Below are 15,679 nucleotides of genomic sequence, written 5' to 3'. Positions count from 1 at the left end.
GACACATGTTCTGCTAATTTAACAAATTTCCTCTTAGTAACTCGTTTTTTCCCACTTTGTCTTCACTTGAAGCCCAAGCAGAAAACATTTCCCTTTTCCCACTCTAAGCTGGTGCTGTGAATGCCCCGGACTAGCCCCGCCTTTCCGGGAGCAGCCTGCCGCTCGCCGAGCTCAACCAATGTATTTTCCGAACACGCCATTTTCCATCGACCAACTGAAGAGCAGCCCAGTCGGAGGAGCACAGAAAGCCTGAGCTCTGAATTTTTGCAAACACGGGTAAAGTCTGAACGCATTTTCTCTCACAATCCATCGATATGAAAGCCTTTGGCCGCATCGCTGTGTCGTTCTAACCGTTCCTTTAGATTTCTGTCGTTGTTCCTCGAATGATGCTGTGTAGGCCCCGGAAAGGCGACAGCCATTTTAGCTATCCTTAGCCAGCTAACATTGTGGGCTCCCACTGGCTCCATAGGGTCGAAATATAATCTTAAGCCAAATGTGAAACATGTAACGAAGGTCGCATGTACAAAACAACCACTGGCATAAGTTAAATGTTACTTCAACAGACTTTGGAGTCCAAATGAGATCCCATGCTTGGTGTTTCTGCTCAAGCTAGCATTAGCTTAGCCTGCTAGTCCGTTAGAAAAGTAGGCCAAGCTGCAACGGGTGTGTGGAATAGATTGAAAACGTGGTTCTTTGGTAAATATAATGAATGTAAATGTAATGTTAACTTATTTAGTGGCACTTTAACTCACAGTCTGCATTTAGTATGTTCAGAAGAAAGTTAATATAATTCTACGAAAATATTAACAATAGGGTTCATTTTCGCCCCACACGCCTGATTGACTTGTGGTTATTTACGTGCTTAATCATTTTCCATAATACTGAAAACAGTTGTATGATGCACAAGCTGCAGAATCCTGTACAATGTAGACCTGTAGCTGTTCATAGTCTTTGTTCTCTGTCAAGTCTGAACTATGTTTTGCATCAATTATTCATTTCGTCTTTGTTTTATTTTCCAGATTCCGCCATGCACCGTGACTGTCCTCTGGACTGCAAAGTCTATGTCGGAAATTTGGGCAACAATGGAAACAAGACTGAGCTAGAGAGGTCGTTTGGCTACTATGGCCCTCTCCGTAGTGTTTGGGTGGCCAGGAACCCCCCAGGCTTTGCCTTTGTGGAGTTTGAAGATCCTAGAGATGCCACTGATGCAGTGCGTGAGCTGGATGGAAGGTATGAGCCAATCTAATCTAGGAAAACAATGGTTGGAATAAGAGGAGCAGCTACAACGATTAATGCTGATTGGTTGTCTTGTAGGACATTGTGTGGGTGCCGTGTACGAGTAGAGCTGTCAAATGGTGAGAAACGTAGCCGTACCCGTGGTGCCCCTCCTTCGTGGAGCAGACGTCCCAGAGATCGAGATGACAACAGGCGTCGCAGTCCACAACAGAGGCGAAGGTGACCTACATAGTTTTTGTTTGTCAGTTTCCACTAGAGACAGCACTTCATATATACACATCGATAATGCTTAATGAAACCACCCTCTTACCCACAGTACAATTTCCTGGTAATTGTTCACACTTTTCCAGTCTAGGCATTTCTATTGTTTGTAATCCTTTCAGATTTTACATTTGTGACTGTTGCAATGTCTAAGGCTTGCAGTTTCATCATCATTTACATTATTGATCATTTAGTGTACAGCGTTAGACAGATAGACATTTAAAAAAAAGACTATTAAATAAGAGATGGGTACATTTCTTTGTCATAGGTAAGGTAGTAAAGCCTTTCAATCACAAAGTGCATCTTAAAATCTGTTAAATTTTCTGTGCACTTTCAGGTAGTTTCTGCAGTTTCGCTGCATTAAATTGGCAAATTGCGTAAATGAAATAGGATTAGAAAATTAGATAATTCCTATGTCAAAAAAAGTTTAGTGTGTATTTAATTTTTGGGGTGGGGGGGGGGGGTACCAAATGTGATGCTTTTATTTCCTTTTGTTTGAGGATGCTCTTTATTTTTCATCTATATTAATAAGAATGAAACCCGTTGCAGAGCCACCACCATGCCTCTTCTCACCACCCTCTGAGTCAATCAACTAGTCCTCTTTCAGCATCATGTGACTGCTGACCATCGTGCCCCAATCAGCTTGGCTGGTGCTGTCACATGACCCGGGCATGGCCAGTCGTCAGGTTGCACCAGCCCATTGGTTCCTCAGCATGCCGTTTTCAACCTCCTCCTCCTTCAACCTTAACCCAAACGGCAGCGGCCCACCTCACATTCCCGACCAATCAGCGTATTACGTTTCCAAATGTCTACAACCTACCAGCAGCAGCCTTCGGCTTACCAATTAAAGCAGGAAAAAAGCCACAGCCAGCCCCCATCTGCCTGCCACCTAATCACCTTGCAGCATCTGGCCTATTCAGCCAATTCTACCTACCCGGCCGACAGTCTGCCTCCCTTTCGTCATATCTAGCTTGTTGAAAACCAAAAATACTAGTAAGTTTTCCTGCTTCATTCAGTACACTGCTGATAAGTTTTGAAAGTGAAGAGACAGCTGGTTTGAAAAGGTAGTTATTTTTTCTTATAATCTGAATTTGTTAGTTTGTCCACTATTTCTGTAATTCCTTGTTTCAAATGGGAAGGGTCCAACACCAAAAGTTTGGAACTTGACATTACCAGAGATATTCGATTATAGATAATCCTCTGGTATGTTTTGGGGCTCTGAGCAGAATTATGAAGTCTCATAAGTCAAAACTCTTCTCAACCCCCCAATGAATATCAGAACATTTTTAATGCTGTGTGGTTGGTTTTAGCAGATCGCATTGGACTTTGAAACTAGCCTCCATTTTCTTATGTTCCTTGAACTGCAGTGGACCAGTTTCATACAGATGGTGGCCTCTGTGTGTGTATTTTGTTTCCACGCAGAGCCAGTCCACAGTGTGGTGTTAAATCTTTTGAAAGGGGCATATGCTGCTGATAAGCTTACTTATCATTTTTTAAAGGGGTTTGAAGCTCAGGTGCCCTTACAAACATCCATGTCTGCCAATTAGAGTAAAATTCACACTGCTGACTTTATCTAAAAATCAACATGATACTATGGGATAGAAGACAGGTGATTCGTAAGCATCTGCCATCTTTATGTGCTAGGTCCATTGCCAGTGATTTACATTTTCTAATGATATCATTGCTTTTGAGGGGGAAAAAAGCCTAATTTTCATTTTGAGTTACCAAGATAACAAACAGCTGTGTTGAAGGAGGCCCATATAAGAAAAGGATTAAAATGGCATGGAGCTATACAAGCTGTTCAGTGCGTCTCTTTGTTTTTAACAGTTTTGTGTTTTTCCTGTGCAGATCCCCACGTAGGAGGAGCTTCAGCCGCAGTCGTAGCAGGTACATAAGCTTTCACATTGTTTTCATTTGATAGACACAAACGAGTTCATCCTCAAAACTGGATTATTCTATAAACGGGAACAAGATGTTTTTTGATAATTGGACATCATAAAACATATCTATCTCAAAATAATAAAACATATTCCGAGTATGATTAAATCTACCTTCTGCATCGTAGGAAATTCATAAGTTTAGAGATGTTTTGATACCAGCACCGTAGATGCCTCTTATACTGCCTTAAATGCCAGGTCAGGCATGTGCTAGGGAGCAAATCTATGTACCATTCTGATACCGCATATTTAAATTATTAGTTTCACCCAGATGAAACTTACTAAAACAGCAATTGTGCTTTACTGCTACTGGCAAGAACTTTTCTAGAGCGGCAAAGAATAAGTCACTTCTGGTAGTTATCTTTAACCAGAGCTAGCTAAAATGCTTAAAGATTTGACAATATTTTACGTTGGAAAGTCCCACAAGAAAAAAAGCGACTTGACAATATGCAAGACTGCAGTTTTGAGGAGTGGGATTGTTGTTGCCAAGTTAAAACACTAGAAATAGGCCACAATGATGGTAATCATCACTTCTATACAGGGTTACATAAAACTGTTTCATACACTTTTTTAGTTCAGTTTGATCGGTACTCTGTATCTGCAGATTTGTAAAAGACTGGTATCATGAAGGGGAAAATTATATCAGAACATCTCTAATTAAGAATAAACTTTTGATTCAATTAAACTGAAATGATGATGTTAAGCTAATGGAATGGTTTATATTTTTCAGGTCTTTCTCCAGAGACAGGAGGAGGGAGAGGTCCCTCTCCAGGGACAGGAACCACAAGCCTTCAAGATCTTTCTCCCGATCACGGAGGTACTTGCATGCACTTGATATATCTAAAGATGATTTCAGGCCTACATATTTGATTGCATGATGTGAGAATTGTCATAAGACTCATCTAATTTAACTACTGCACATCCAATGTGGTTTCTAGAGGACACTTCACCACTGATAAGAATGCTCCGCACACATGCATCCTTTTGATGTATTTAATTAAAGCTAATTTGAGTGTATTGCTTAGAATGTGAGTGATAATTTGGTCCGTTCTCTTCCTGGCTTTGACATTTTTTTCCTTCTCCTTCCCTGCAGCCGCTCCAGGTCCAATGACCGGAAATAAAGGAACATGTGAAGGTGTAAAGGGAGCTAAAAATGAACGGTTGTATAGGCTATGCCGTTTCTTAATGGACTTCAACTTTGTTCATTTTTGTGTTGGGTTTTTTAAAAACAATCAAGCATTTTAGTGTCCCTACTGTTTTGCTGTTATTGTGATTTTCAAATACTTTTTAGTGGGTGTGGACGGGAGTGACCCCTCACAGAAATTGTTTGTCTCCTTTGTCCCAAAACAGCTGTACCACCTAGCATTCCACTTCATCAGTAACTCTTGATACCTTTTGGGTTTTTGAATGTACTGTGTAGTTCGACATAGTGTTAGTAGTTCTTCATTTTCATTGTGTAAACACCAGCATTTTTTTATTTTTTCAAGGAAGGACTGGGACGATGTGTAATTGCGTCCCCGTTTGTTTGTCTCTAAAGCCAATTTATTATCAGCGTGCGACTTTCTTCATACTGAAGGTTTTCATCTGTTAATGGAGATGCAAAATGATGGCATAGGTTTATTAAAAAACAGGTGTTATTAACACATGTCTACTTTTGGTCAATGCCGTTTTCCATTATTTTATTGTTTCATACTCAGTGAAACGGTCTCAATAAAAAATACTGGTTGTTAAAGATTGCTTTTCCTTTTGACCTCATATGATTTATATACAAATCTATTGTTTTACTCTGACATCTATCCAGTTTATTTTCCACAAGAGAGCACTCCCATAGCATCACTCAAGTATCTGCCAAGGACTATTAGTCTGGGTCAGTGTAACTTAAAACTAACAACTTCAATTTATGTTATTATCGTTGCCTGTTGCCGTATGTCTGGGTTTGCTGGGTTTCAGTAGTGCTGTTTGCCTCTTTATTTACTAATTTTACTAATGATAACTGAAATTCCATTTGTCTCCTTAGTTCATTGTAAGTCACTTGGAGGGTGAGTTGAGATTTTTTCCGGATATACTGGAATAACTTGTGTTAAAATATTTGAAATTACTCACTGTGGTGATTATGGTAATTTCTTAGAATGAACTCAACACCAGGTCTAGATAACAACATTCATTTTGTGTTATACCCAAAATAAAGACTTTTTTTATTCAGACTTTCACACTTCGTAGTCAAACCTGATTTAAAGATGCCTTTTCGGTGAAATTATAATATTAAAAATGCAGTCAGTGTCTGTAAAACTGTGATGACATTCAGATTCAGGGTCCAGATGAAATACAACGCAAAGAAGCCAAAAAGAGATTAAAAAAAATATAAAAACTTATAATGTAAGTAACTTGCATCTTAGTAAAAGTGTTTACAGTTTTGAGCAATTCAATATACTTAAATTGTACAGGTAAGGAGGGTGAGGTTGTTTGTGTCCCATTGTTAAACATTTTAAGAAAGTGAAGTAATAAGGAGAAAAAAAACAAGCTGAGGAGGAGTTCATGCCCTTATCTGTCCCTTTCAGGACAGAAGAGATAAGACAATCAAACAATAGAGTCTTTGTGCTGGTGATAAAGTCACTAGAAGAATGACGTGAAGAGTTAAAACATTTTCAACAGATCTGCATGAATTATTTCAGTTCAACACCTGGAGGTTAATATCTTTCATCTATAGTTTTACACTCTAGATTTTACTGAGACAGACTGAATAAAACAAAAAAAAATAACATTGTGGTTTTGAAATGACTTTTTATAAATGTACAGCAGCGGACCTGACACTCTCAGACATGTATGGTGTCACCCTACGGTTCATCTCGTGTTATTCCGGTTCACGTGGATTGTCTGCGTGAACCGAGGCAGCTCGTGGGCTTGTCCCGAGAAGAAGAAGAAGAAGCCCTCGAGCTGGCTCGTCCTACCGACGGTCCATGGTTCTACCCCGATCAAGCCCGCGAGCTGCCTCCGTTGACGTAGACGTCCACGTGAACCGGCACAACACGAGAACGCCGGGCTCAAATCTGCGCGCGCTTTTCTACGAGTCTCTCAAACCCGTGTGACGTCATTGCAGCGATCAGTCACTGCCGGGGAGGCCCCGCCCCCTGTCCCACCCCCCTCCGTTTTAGACCTATGCATGCGCGAGTTACAAACCCACAGAGAAGGGAACTAAACATCCAGTTCATCATCCAGGAAGTAAATCTATTTCAGCATCTGTGATAAATAAATACACTGGTGGTATTATAGTGAAAAGCTGTAGGAAGCTCTATATCTCCTCTCAGATTTACATGGCTGTGTGCCCTAATGCAGGTCAAACATCAGCTCTTTAAGTTTATAATTCCTTTAAAGAATACACAAACTCAGTATAAAATAATAATTATTTATATTTATATAATTCTAATAACGTTTGCAGTCCTGACAGATTTCGGTTCCCCTGGTTTCCCACATATGTTAAACTATTGGCGCATGCGTATAGATCTAAATCATTGGCTCTATGACTCGTGCATGTGTCTGGAGCATAGGTCTGGAGCGGGGGGGGGATCCCCGGCTCTGCAGGAAGATGTTTCTCATGAGTCACGTCACGGTCTCCCTGGAGACGACCGCGGGGAAATCCACTGAGAAACCTGTTTACACCACTGTTATGTTACGTGTGTTGTCTGTCGCCCACGGAGTGAGGACAAGAGAGATGACGAAGCAGGAAAAAATGCAACGGTGCTTTCCTCTGAACAAATTTTAAATCGTTTTTCCTTACTGTACAATTATCAGTTTTCAATGTTGAGAACTGATTATATTAGTTTATATATATAATATTATATATTCATTATTAAAGTAGCATGTCGTCTTCCACAATAAAATCCCTAAGATGCACATTCCAAGACATTTAGTATTATAAACATTAATCTAGTAAAAAGCTTTTATACAAACCTGATGCTCCTTCTGGTTTTACCTTTCACTCAATCTAATTCTTTTTAGTTTTTTTATGTAATGAGTTTGGTCACCTCATTGAAAAGTGGGCTAATGCGTCATTAAAGTGCTTCCCTCATGTGTCAGATGATTGGATTCTTGCTCGTGAGAAATCTAGCAGCCAAGCAAGGTTACCAGCTTGAATAACAATGTGTCCTTTGGACATTTAGCTTGTGTACTGTAACACTTAACATATTGTTCCCCATCCCACCCCCATTGTTCATACAGTCAGGGAAGTGACACATACTAGAATACTATGGAATTCAGTTTGTCCTGTAAACTACAGGCTTTTGCTGATCAAGTTCACTAGTTGCCAGGGTTACATGAGGGACTTTTCTAATTTCCACAGATGGTCGTACGGTATGAAGCCGACACAATTACACACAAGGTTTGCCGATACTTTGTTCACAGAGGCATCAGTTAACCTGACCTGACCCATGAGGTAAAATGTCAAGTGTTCAGGGGACAATCAAGTTACTTAACCACGGTCGCAGGTATAATTTTGCAAAGAGCCAAACTCTCGTGATAATCCGCTCAATAAATGGTTAACTAAGTGGTGTCTGCTGTGCCTCTTTTGGCACCACCTCTGATATGAACCTTTTCACAATGCACGCAGAATAAAAGCCAGAATAAGAATATGTGAGGGGGCTAGCAGACGCTCTGCACTGTGCAGCTGCCTGAGAGCTGACGGATAATAAAGTGTCTACTCAGCTGTACAAATGTCGAGCTTTTGGCTGTAGTCACACAGCTGCCACATACAATATATGCACTCGTTTTGTTTGAACTTCATTAACTTCACATATCCACCACTGAATACAGTTGTACTGTAGATGTAAACAGCTTTCTAAAGCAGACTTGTGTGTTTCTCTTGTGTCCCGTCAGTAGCTGCTCAACAAAGGACTCACTGTGGTGTCCTATCTGTTGGGCCTTTATACGCTGCGTCCTACAGTTGGGACTTGGCTGTTGTTGTGCTGGGAGCTAGGCTGAAGGGCAGCCTGATGGGGTTGTGAAGCATGAGTTGTCTCTCGGCTGACTTAGTGCCGAGATAAACAAACCTGGCTCCAACAACAAGATGAGCAGGCGGCGCAGCGTCAGGAGAACAACATGTGTGAAGGTTCAAGCTTTCTAATTGGCTTGTTAGAGAAACTTGTAACAGGCATGTTGAGATTTTAGCATCATTACAAGACCAGAGAGCTGGGTTATGGATACAGGATTATGAGATTAATTATGAGCACTACAGGCTAATTCTCTTGAATCTTTAAATCAAATGGTGCAAATCTGTGGTATTATCATCATATCATGTACAGTCAGTATTTTTCCTTCCAAATCATTGAGTGGAGCTGCATAACCTGAACTTGACTATAACGTTTTCAAACTTTATTTTAAAGATCCTTACAGTTATTCAATTCTAATTGTGCTTTATCCTTCTGCTCTTCTACATTACTTGGGATTAGGAAATTGAACTACTATTAGTACATATAGTTAAAATTTACCTCCACCTCCAACTGCTGCAACATTTAACTGCTGGATAAACATGACTGCCTAAGTAATAATAAAGTATATTATGCATATATCATGATATAACTCCATGTAAGGGGACAGGATATATAATATTACTTTTGATAAGTTATGTACATTTTTTCCAAATAATTTTGTTCCTAAACTTCACTAACATTATGACTTATTTGCAGTATTGATACAAATACTGCTTATGCTATAAACTAGTTTTAATGGATATTGTTTGATTTTAATATTTTTTACGTTATCTTTCTTGTTCTGTTTTCTTCTGCGTTGTTTTATTACCATGTACATTTTATTTGGAAAACTTTAGGTGCTATAAAGATAAAGTCTGTATCTGTTTGTCTGTAGGTGGTGCACATATCTCGTGAGCCGTTTATCTAATCAGCTACACATTTGGCAAGTGTGTTGTAAAATTGCGTGAAAGAGCAGTGTCGAGTTTGGTGCAATTTGGACACGCCATCCGTCCGATATTAATAATAATGTGTCAATTGCTAAATGACCTCTGAAATAGCCGACATGCAATTGATGGAAAGAAAAACAGCGGTTAAGTAAAATCATTCAAAGTTATATTCAAACCACACACGTTATTCATTTTCATTTTGTGAAAAACATTGACTGTAAAATCTTCTCTGCAGATAAACCAGGTAGGATGAACACACTTCACTCTGCACCATAGACTGTTTATAAAAAGCTCTGCACACAGCGTCCAGCACACAAACAATGAAAAGTGACGGTATATAGTAGAACTGTTCGAGGAGGATCCGCTTATGAAAAGGAATAATTCTGAAGTGGCTCCGGAGCATTAACACCGGACAAGAAAACTAGCATAGTTCAGAAAAGGCACTGCAACACTGTTTGGAGAATAAAAGAAGCTGCTTGTGGAGGTGGGATCTTCTGCCATGCGCACGGAGACGCACGGAGCCTAGGCCGTGCCGGGTCGACGTGACGCAGGAATGTCCTCCTCCTGACTACTACAGACTTCAGAGGCGACCGTCACGTGTGCTCATGTGTTTACTGGGAAAGAATTCACGTGTGTGAGGCCTTAGACTCCGCCCCCGGCACAGGACGTCCGCGTCCCCGCCCACCGGAGTTCATAAAAGTTTAGCCCGTGATCCATGCCTGTGAAAAACATTTGGAGAATTGATCAAGGAGGAGGCTCAGTGTTGGTCGCTTCAGTTTGTGTTAGCTTTGATAATCGAGAGGAGACGGGATTGAATAACATCAGCCTCAGAGTGGAGTTTTTAAAAATATTTATAGGAAAGCTGGGGTGGAATTTAAAACTTCACAGAGGAGGTTTAACAACAAATCTGACACAAGAAGAACTTCAACCTGGCTAAAGACACCTGATAATGTGAGTACAATTATGAAATCATACTTATTAATGTTTTTTTCATGTAATGAGTTTATAATGTGTTTTGTTAGCTTATCAGTATATATATAATAATAATAATAATATATATATATATATATATATATATATATATATAACTCATAAAGAGATGAATGTCTATACACACCTGGTTTATGTCCAGTCTTATAGATGACATGTTTTCATAACTCATAACTTCCAGAACCAAAATAACCTGAAATCCCATTGGATCATTTCTACTTTGAATTTCTTTTCCAGGCTCTGGTGTATTAATCAGACCTTAAAATCAATCAAACATCTCTTGTAGATTTCTTGCTGAGCTATTTTTATATTTGTGTGAGTGAAAGACACACACAAATTTAAACACATTCTAAGGTGCAGGCTGCAGACAGTGACAGCCCCAGTTTGACTGCTGGACACTAGTTGTAGCCTCACGTGGAGCCTTGTAGTAAACTGGGCAGGGTCTGGTTCTCCTCTTCCTCTTCCTCCTCCTCCTTCTGAGCCGAGGAGTCGATGCCTGCTCCCCTCGTGCATGACTCGCTCTCCCGCCACAAGCCTCGAGTCACTCCTCCCGGCACCGCCCCGCACCATCTCCTCCTCCTCCCTCTTTCCCTCTGACGTCCCATCCCGTAAGGGGAGAGTGATAGAAAGGAAGAGAGAGTTGGTGGGAATTGAGGGGTGTATTGAAAGGGTGTATTCATGACACAGTAATGCAGGGGGGCATTACTGTGTCATGAATAGGGGCCCCCCAAAACCTTTCCCTTTCCCCCCCTCATCTTTGATTAGGACAGGGTGATCTTCATTATTCACTCTGCTTTTTTTCTCACAAGAAATTAAATTAATGTTTTACATACATAGTTTTCACCAAACATCTCTGGAAGGCCTCCAGAGCCAAACTCTTTCATCCAGTAGTGGTGCTGGTGCCTGACTATTAAAAAGTTGCTAAAACCTTTTACTGAACCATACTGAACTGATTCCTTAATTCCGTTAATACAATTAGCATTCCCATAAAGTAATATTATAGATAATATGCAATTATAATAATATACAGGTTGGATCAAAGGACAAACTCTGCCACTTTCTCAGTACAGTGATGAACAAAAGTGAAGTTGTGTCTTTTGATTAATTTCTAATTAATTCTAAGTCTGAAATCAGTCTAATTCCGAAATTAAAAAAGTATACATTCTAAATAGTGTAACAGTTCCTCAGCATCTATCAGTCCTATCAATAAAATTATATTATATATAAGTTGAGGTGTATGAGGAAGTTTTAAGAAATGTAGGTGTGTTTTCAGAGTTGAGATTTGTGTCATCCTGCTTTGTTGAGCTGAGAATAGATGGACTGCGGCTCCTGGAAAAACGCCACATCACATGAGCCCCATCTCGCCTGCTTCACTCTGCTGAACTTAAGGCAAACTTTGACATTTACTGTAAAGCTTTGATTAAAATGTCAAACAGACTTTAATTCTACCTCGAGTCTAGAGGACAAACTGAAGTTCATGAGCCTGGCTGTTAATGTAGTTGGTTAACATCTTATATATGAGAACATCTAATTGAACTCAATGTTCACTACCATCTGTGTAACTGCAACCGTTAATAAAAAATATATATATATTGAATCAGGGTTAGCAAGCCTTCATTAGTGTCCTTTATGTCATTACTCTAATTTAAGTGACCTCTCCTGCCCTCACTGCTGCAGCAGGATGATTAGGGTGGACTGGTTTCTGTTGATGGTTCCCTGATGTGGGAATCTTGCCCAGCCCTTCCCGCACACACATAATGGCTGATTCTGCTGATTCCTTCCTGTAGTTCTCTTCTCACAGGGAAGTGAACGAAACATTTAAAACACTGATCTGATCAATAGATTTATAAATCTATCATTTCAATTTTTTTTAGTGATCAAAGATTCCTGATCAGCTGCTAGTGGCCTTGTTCTGTTCCTGGATGGTTTGACACTGCCACCCAGTGATGGCTCTGTGTGCCTGCAGGGAGTGTTCCGTGCTGGGGACTTGTCCCTACATGTCTGTGTGAGATTATGTTCAGGCATGTTACCAGTGAGTCACGTTAGAGGGTGCTGCCCTCTCTGTGGTTATAAAGAGCTCCTGGGTATCACAGTGTGAGGCACAGCTCTGTAGTCTTCACTGAGGACACTTGAACTGGAATCATGGTGAGCTTAACTTAACTCAACTACTTTAAAAAAAAAGATTTTACTGAGACAATTTTAGAGGAATCATTGTGTCTTTTAAAGCAATTATGTTTAGTCTGAATTAAACAAACTGTAGAAAATGGAAAGATTTTATTCATTATTTTATGGGCAAATCAGATAATAGAGGAAATAACTTCCAGATTAACCATGAGGATAATGAAAGCAAAAGTTAGTGGTGACTGATAAAGCTCACTCTCCTAACCGGTCGTCTTGTCTTTCCTCTGTGTCCTGCAGTGTAGAATCATGGATGCTCACAAGTGCATCCTGAGCTCCGTGGGGAAGGGCCCCGCTCGCCGGAACCTGTTCGGCCCCGTGGACCGAGAGCAGCTGCAGATGGATTACCAGGCAGCGCTGAGGAAAGACCTGGAGGAGGCCTCACGCCACTGGGGTTTCGACTTCATTTCCAACAAGCCCCTGGAGAGCAGCCATTTCCAGTGGGAGGGCATCCCAGGTACCGAGATGCCACTGTTCTACAGGTCCTGTATGCTCGGCCTGGGTCAAACAGAAGGTCAGAGGTCAGCGGAGGGGACAGTAGCCACCAAGAGAGCCAGGACGGAGCCACTGCAGAATGACAAGAAGAACAACCCGGGTTCGCCAAACACGTGTGAACTCAACCTGAAGAACTTTGAGAAAACACCAGAGATAGGAGAGAACGCCGGGGCCAAGAGGAAACAGACCAACCTCACAGGTACATTTTTTAATACTCCAACAGTGAATGTGTATATGTGTCATCTCTGGTGGTTTTGGCATGAGCTGAATTCCCTGTTTCTTCATTCCAACAGATTTCTATCAGGCTAAACGAAGAATGGTTTGGATGCCGCGCAAATCCGGCGAGTGAATTTCAATGCGGTTTAATATTCCAGGAGAACTACACAGACAGTACTACACTCAGGAATACCACGTTCTGCACAGACTCTGCACAGTCGCTCACTGGGAGGTCTGGAACCCAGTGAATCGACATGAAAACAGAAGGGACCTCAGCTACACATGATCACTATCAGATTAAATTAGGGTACTGTATTCTCTGGGGTGGTTGGTGTTTTTCCCAGTCGTAGGAATGGGACATTTGAGCGGAGAAGATTAACCGTAATCTCTCGAATCAGTGGATTTATCCTCATTTGGATCAAGGGGATGCCAAAGTGCCGACTGACATTTCCTACTGTACATTCCACAGGGCTGTAAAACGCAGTCACTCTCAGTTTCAGAGGAAATGTGAGCCTCTAGAACAGCGGAGCTGTGACGACTGAGCATATCACTGTACCCACTTGAAAAGGATGTTATGTGGGTTAACCTCGTTTAGTGTCATAAGGAGTAATTGAAAACTGTAGAGAATGGATAAAGCCCTTTGGCTCCATTTTTGGAATCCACTGTTTTTCTACAATTTCTTGATGTGTATTATGAGGACCAGGAGTCTTCTATTCTTCTTTTTACAAGAACCTTCTGTCCAAAGTGTATTTTACTTTATATATATCCAAGTGTTCAATCGTGGTTTGTTTTTCTACCATCATGTACTCCGAGGAAAATGCTTGAAGAATAATGATATCCTGTACACGCAGTCGCTTTGCTTAGATGATACAAAGACAGAAGTGCCATCACGTCCTCTTCCATCCACTGTATGTTGATTGATTTTCAAAGTGTATCTCCACAAGGTCCCAGTCCAGACTCTGACATGTGCACAGCACCAGATTGATGTAGGTCATCTTCGGTAACACCATTTCATTAGAGCACTTAAAAAAACACTTATATTTAGGTTTTATTTAGTTATATATATATATATATATATATCAGATATTTATAAGTAGAGTTTAGCACAGCACTGTAGCATGAATCATAAACACTGCAGTATTGCACAACATCTGATAGGTGGCGTGTCCACAGCCCCCAGAGACGAATGCCTCTTCGGCGTTTGATTTGGTATTTAAAGCTCCATAGAGAACAATCGGAAGAAAGTGCTCTCAGAAGCAGGTGTATTATTTTACTAAGTTAAAGCTTTCTGCTTTAATCTTTTCCATTTGGAAGCTCAGTGCAATTTTACAGACAATATATTATCTGCCTCAAAAACAAATACTATGGTTTTTCTTTTCTACATGATGTTTATGTCAAATGCTGGAAAGATCCTGCTGCTATGGGTGATCTGAATGGGGTGTCAAACAAGGTCATTGTAATGCTAATCCTTCTGAAGTGACAGCTTTCAAATGTTTGCCACAATTAAAAAAAAAAAAAGAGGCCAAGCAAATACCAGCATTACCCCGAACAATGAACGCACTTCTGTTCTTAGACGCTTGCCCACAGGTCCTAAGTATTGTTTTATGTTAATAGCTACAAATGAAAAAGATCTATCCTTATTTATTGTGAGATACAGCCTTTGAGTTATTTTAGTATTTGTTTTCGAATTTTTATGAGAATCCCAAACTCCAATAAAAAGCCTGAAAGTCAAATTCTCGTGACTGTCTTTACTGCCTTGTCATCTTTGCTGAGTGTTGGACAAGAGAGTTGGTTTGTGTGAGAATGAGGCCTATGATGGATAAAGATACGGGAAAGCAACAAAGAGTCTTTTCAGCTTTTTTTTCTTTCACAGAAAGAAATTGAAAAAGTGGGTCATTGTGTCTGAATGTTCTCCTGAGACAAAATGTGAGAGTAACTTTTTCTTAGAAATTCATGAAAATTTCCAAAAAAAAGGCCAATGTCAGAATGTTAGAGAAAATAGAAAAAAATCTGATCTGCTGCCTTGCTCAGGCCCCCCCCCCCCAAATCCAATGGGTACTTATTTGTCCAAGTCCCACCTTCCTACCAAGTGTTGTTGAAGTCTCTACACAAAGTTCAGTAATTGTTGTGTAATCTGTTGACAAAGGGACAGTGGTGAAAACTTATTGGTGCATGTTGACTGTTAAAATTGACACATACAGGTAGGAGCTCATTTATATATTAAGATTTTAGATATGAAATAAAACAGTTTACAAGTATTAATACATTTTTAAATATACATTATTGGAATTTCCATCCGTACATAAATCAGCTGTAATAACACAATTGTAAAAAATATTTCTTAATTCAATTCGGTTTTATTTCATTGGAGTCAAATCCCAACATTATCTCACTTTACACTTTAAAGGAACTTTACATAGTAAAGTTGAGACCTGACAATATTATAGAGAAACACGAC

At 40.2% G+C, this 15,679-nt stretch overlaps 3 protein-coding genes across 4 annotated transcripts in view; all 3 read left to right on the top strand.

The window, feature by feature from the left end:
- LOC117761837 (olfactory receptor class A-like protein 4) overlaps positions 1–15,679 on the top strand; it is a 946,130-nt gene that overhangs the window by 650,426 nt on the left and 280,025 nt on the right. The gene's annotated exons all lie outside the window — the stretch shown is intronic.
- Positions 115–5,638, top strand: srsf3b (serine and arginine rich splicing factor 3b). The gene is made up of 6 exons (XM_034586158.1): positions 115–276; positions 1,020–1,230; positions 1,315–1,455; positions 3,346–3,384; positions 4,165–4,251; positions 4,528–5,638. The coding sequence occupies exons 2-6, from the start codon at positions 1,028–1,030 to the stop codon at positions 4,553–4,555; spliced, it is 498 nt and encodes a 165-aa protein (XP_034442049.1). The 5' UTR covers positions 115–276; positions 1,020–1,027; the 3' UTR covers positions 4,556–5,638.
- On the top strand, positions 9,776–14,954 carry cdkn1a (cyclin-dependent kinase inhibitor 1A). Of its 2 annotated transcripts, none has more exons than XM_034586157.1 (3): positions 9,776–10,293; positions 12,751–13,204; positions 13,299–14,954. In XM_034586157.1, exons 2-3 carry the CDS (start codon positions 12,760–12,762, stop codon positions 13,352–13,354), a joined length of 501 nt encoding a protein of 166 aa, XP_034442048.1. In that variant the 5' UTR covers positions 9,776–10,293; positions 12,751–12,759; the 3' UTR covers positions 13,355–14,954. The 2 variants fall into 2 exon arrangements, with proteins under 2 accessions (XP_034442048.1, XP_034442046.1); XM_034586155.1 differs by lacking the exon at positions 9,776–10,293 and adding an exon at positions 12,093–12,477.

This window comes from Hippoglossus hippoglossus, chromosome 5, assembly GCF_009819705.1.
Source record: "Hippoglossus hippoglossus isolate fHipHip1 chromosome 5, fHipHip1.pri, whole genome shotgun sequence".
Lineage (NCBI taxonomy): Eukaryota > Metazoa > Chordata > Actinopteri > Pleuronectiformes > Pleuronectidae > Hippoglossus > Hippoglossus hippoglossus.
This window is presented reverse-complemented; position numbering and strand designations above follow the sequence as displayed.

Coding starts and splice junctions, on each gene's coding strand:
- cdkn1a (XM_034586155.1), top strand. Junction 13,205..13,298: donor GAAACAGACCAACCTCACAG/GTACATTTTTTA, acceptor TCATTCCAACAG/ATTTCTATCAGGCTAAACGA.
- srsf3b (XM_034586158.1), top strand. CDS start 1,028: ATGCACCGTGACTGTCCTCTGGACTGCAAAGTCTATGTCGGAAATTTG. Junction 3,385..4,164: donor TTCAGCCGCAGTCGTAGCAG/GTACATAAGCTT, acceptor TATATTTTTCAG/GTCTTTCTCCAGAGACAGGA. Junction 4,252..4,527: donor TCTTTCTCCCGATCACGGAG/GTACTTGCATGC, acceptor CCTTCCCTGCAG/CCGCTCCAGGTCCAATGACC.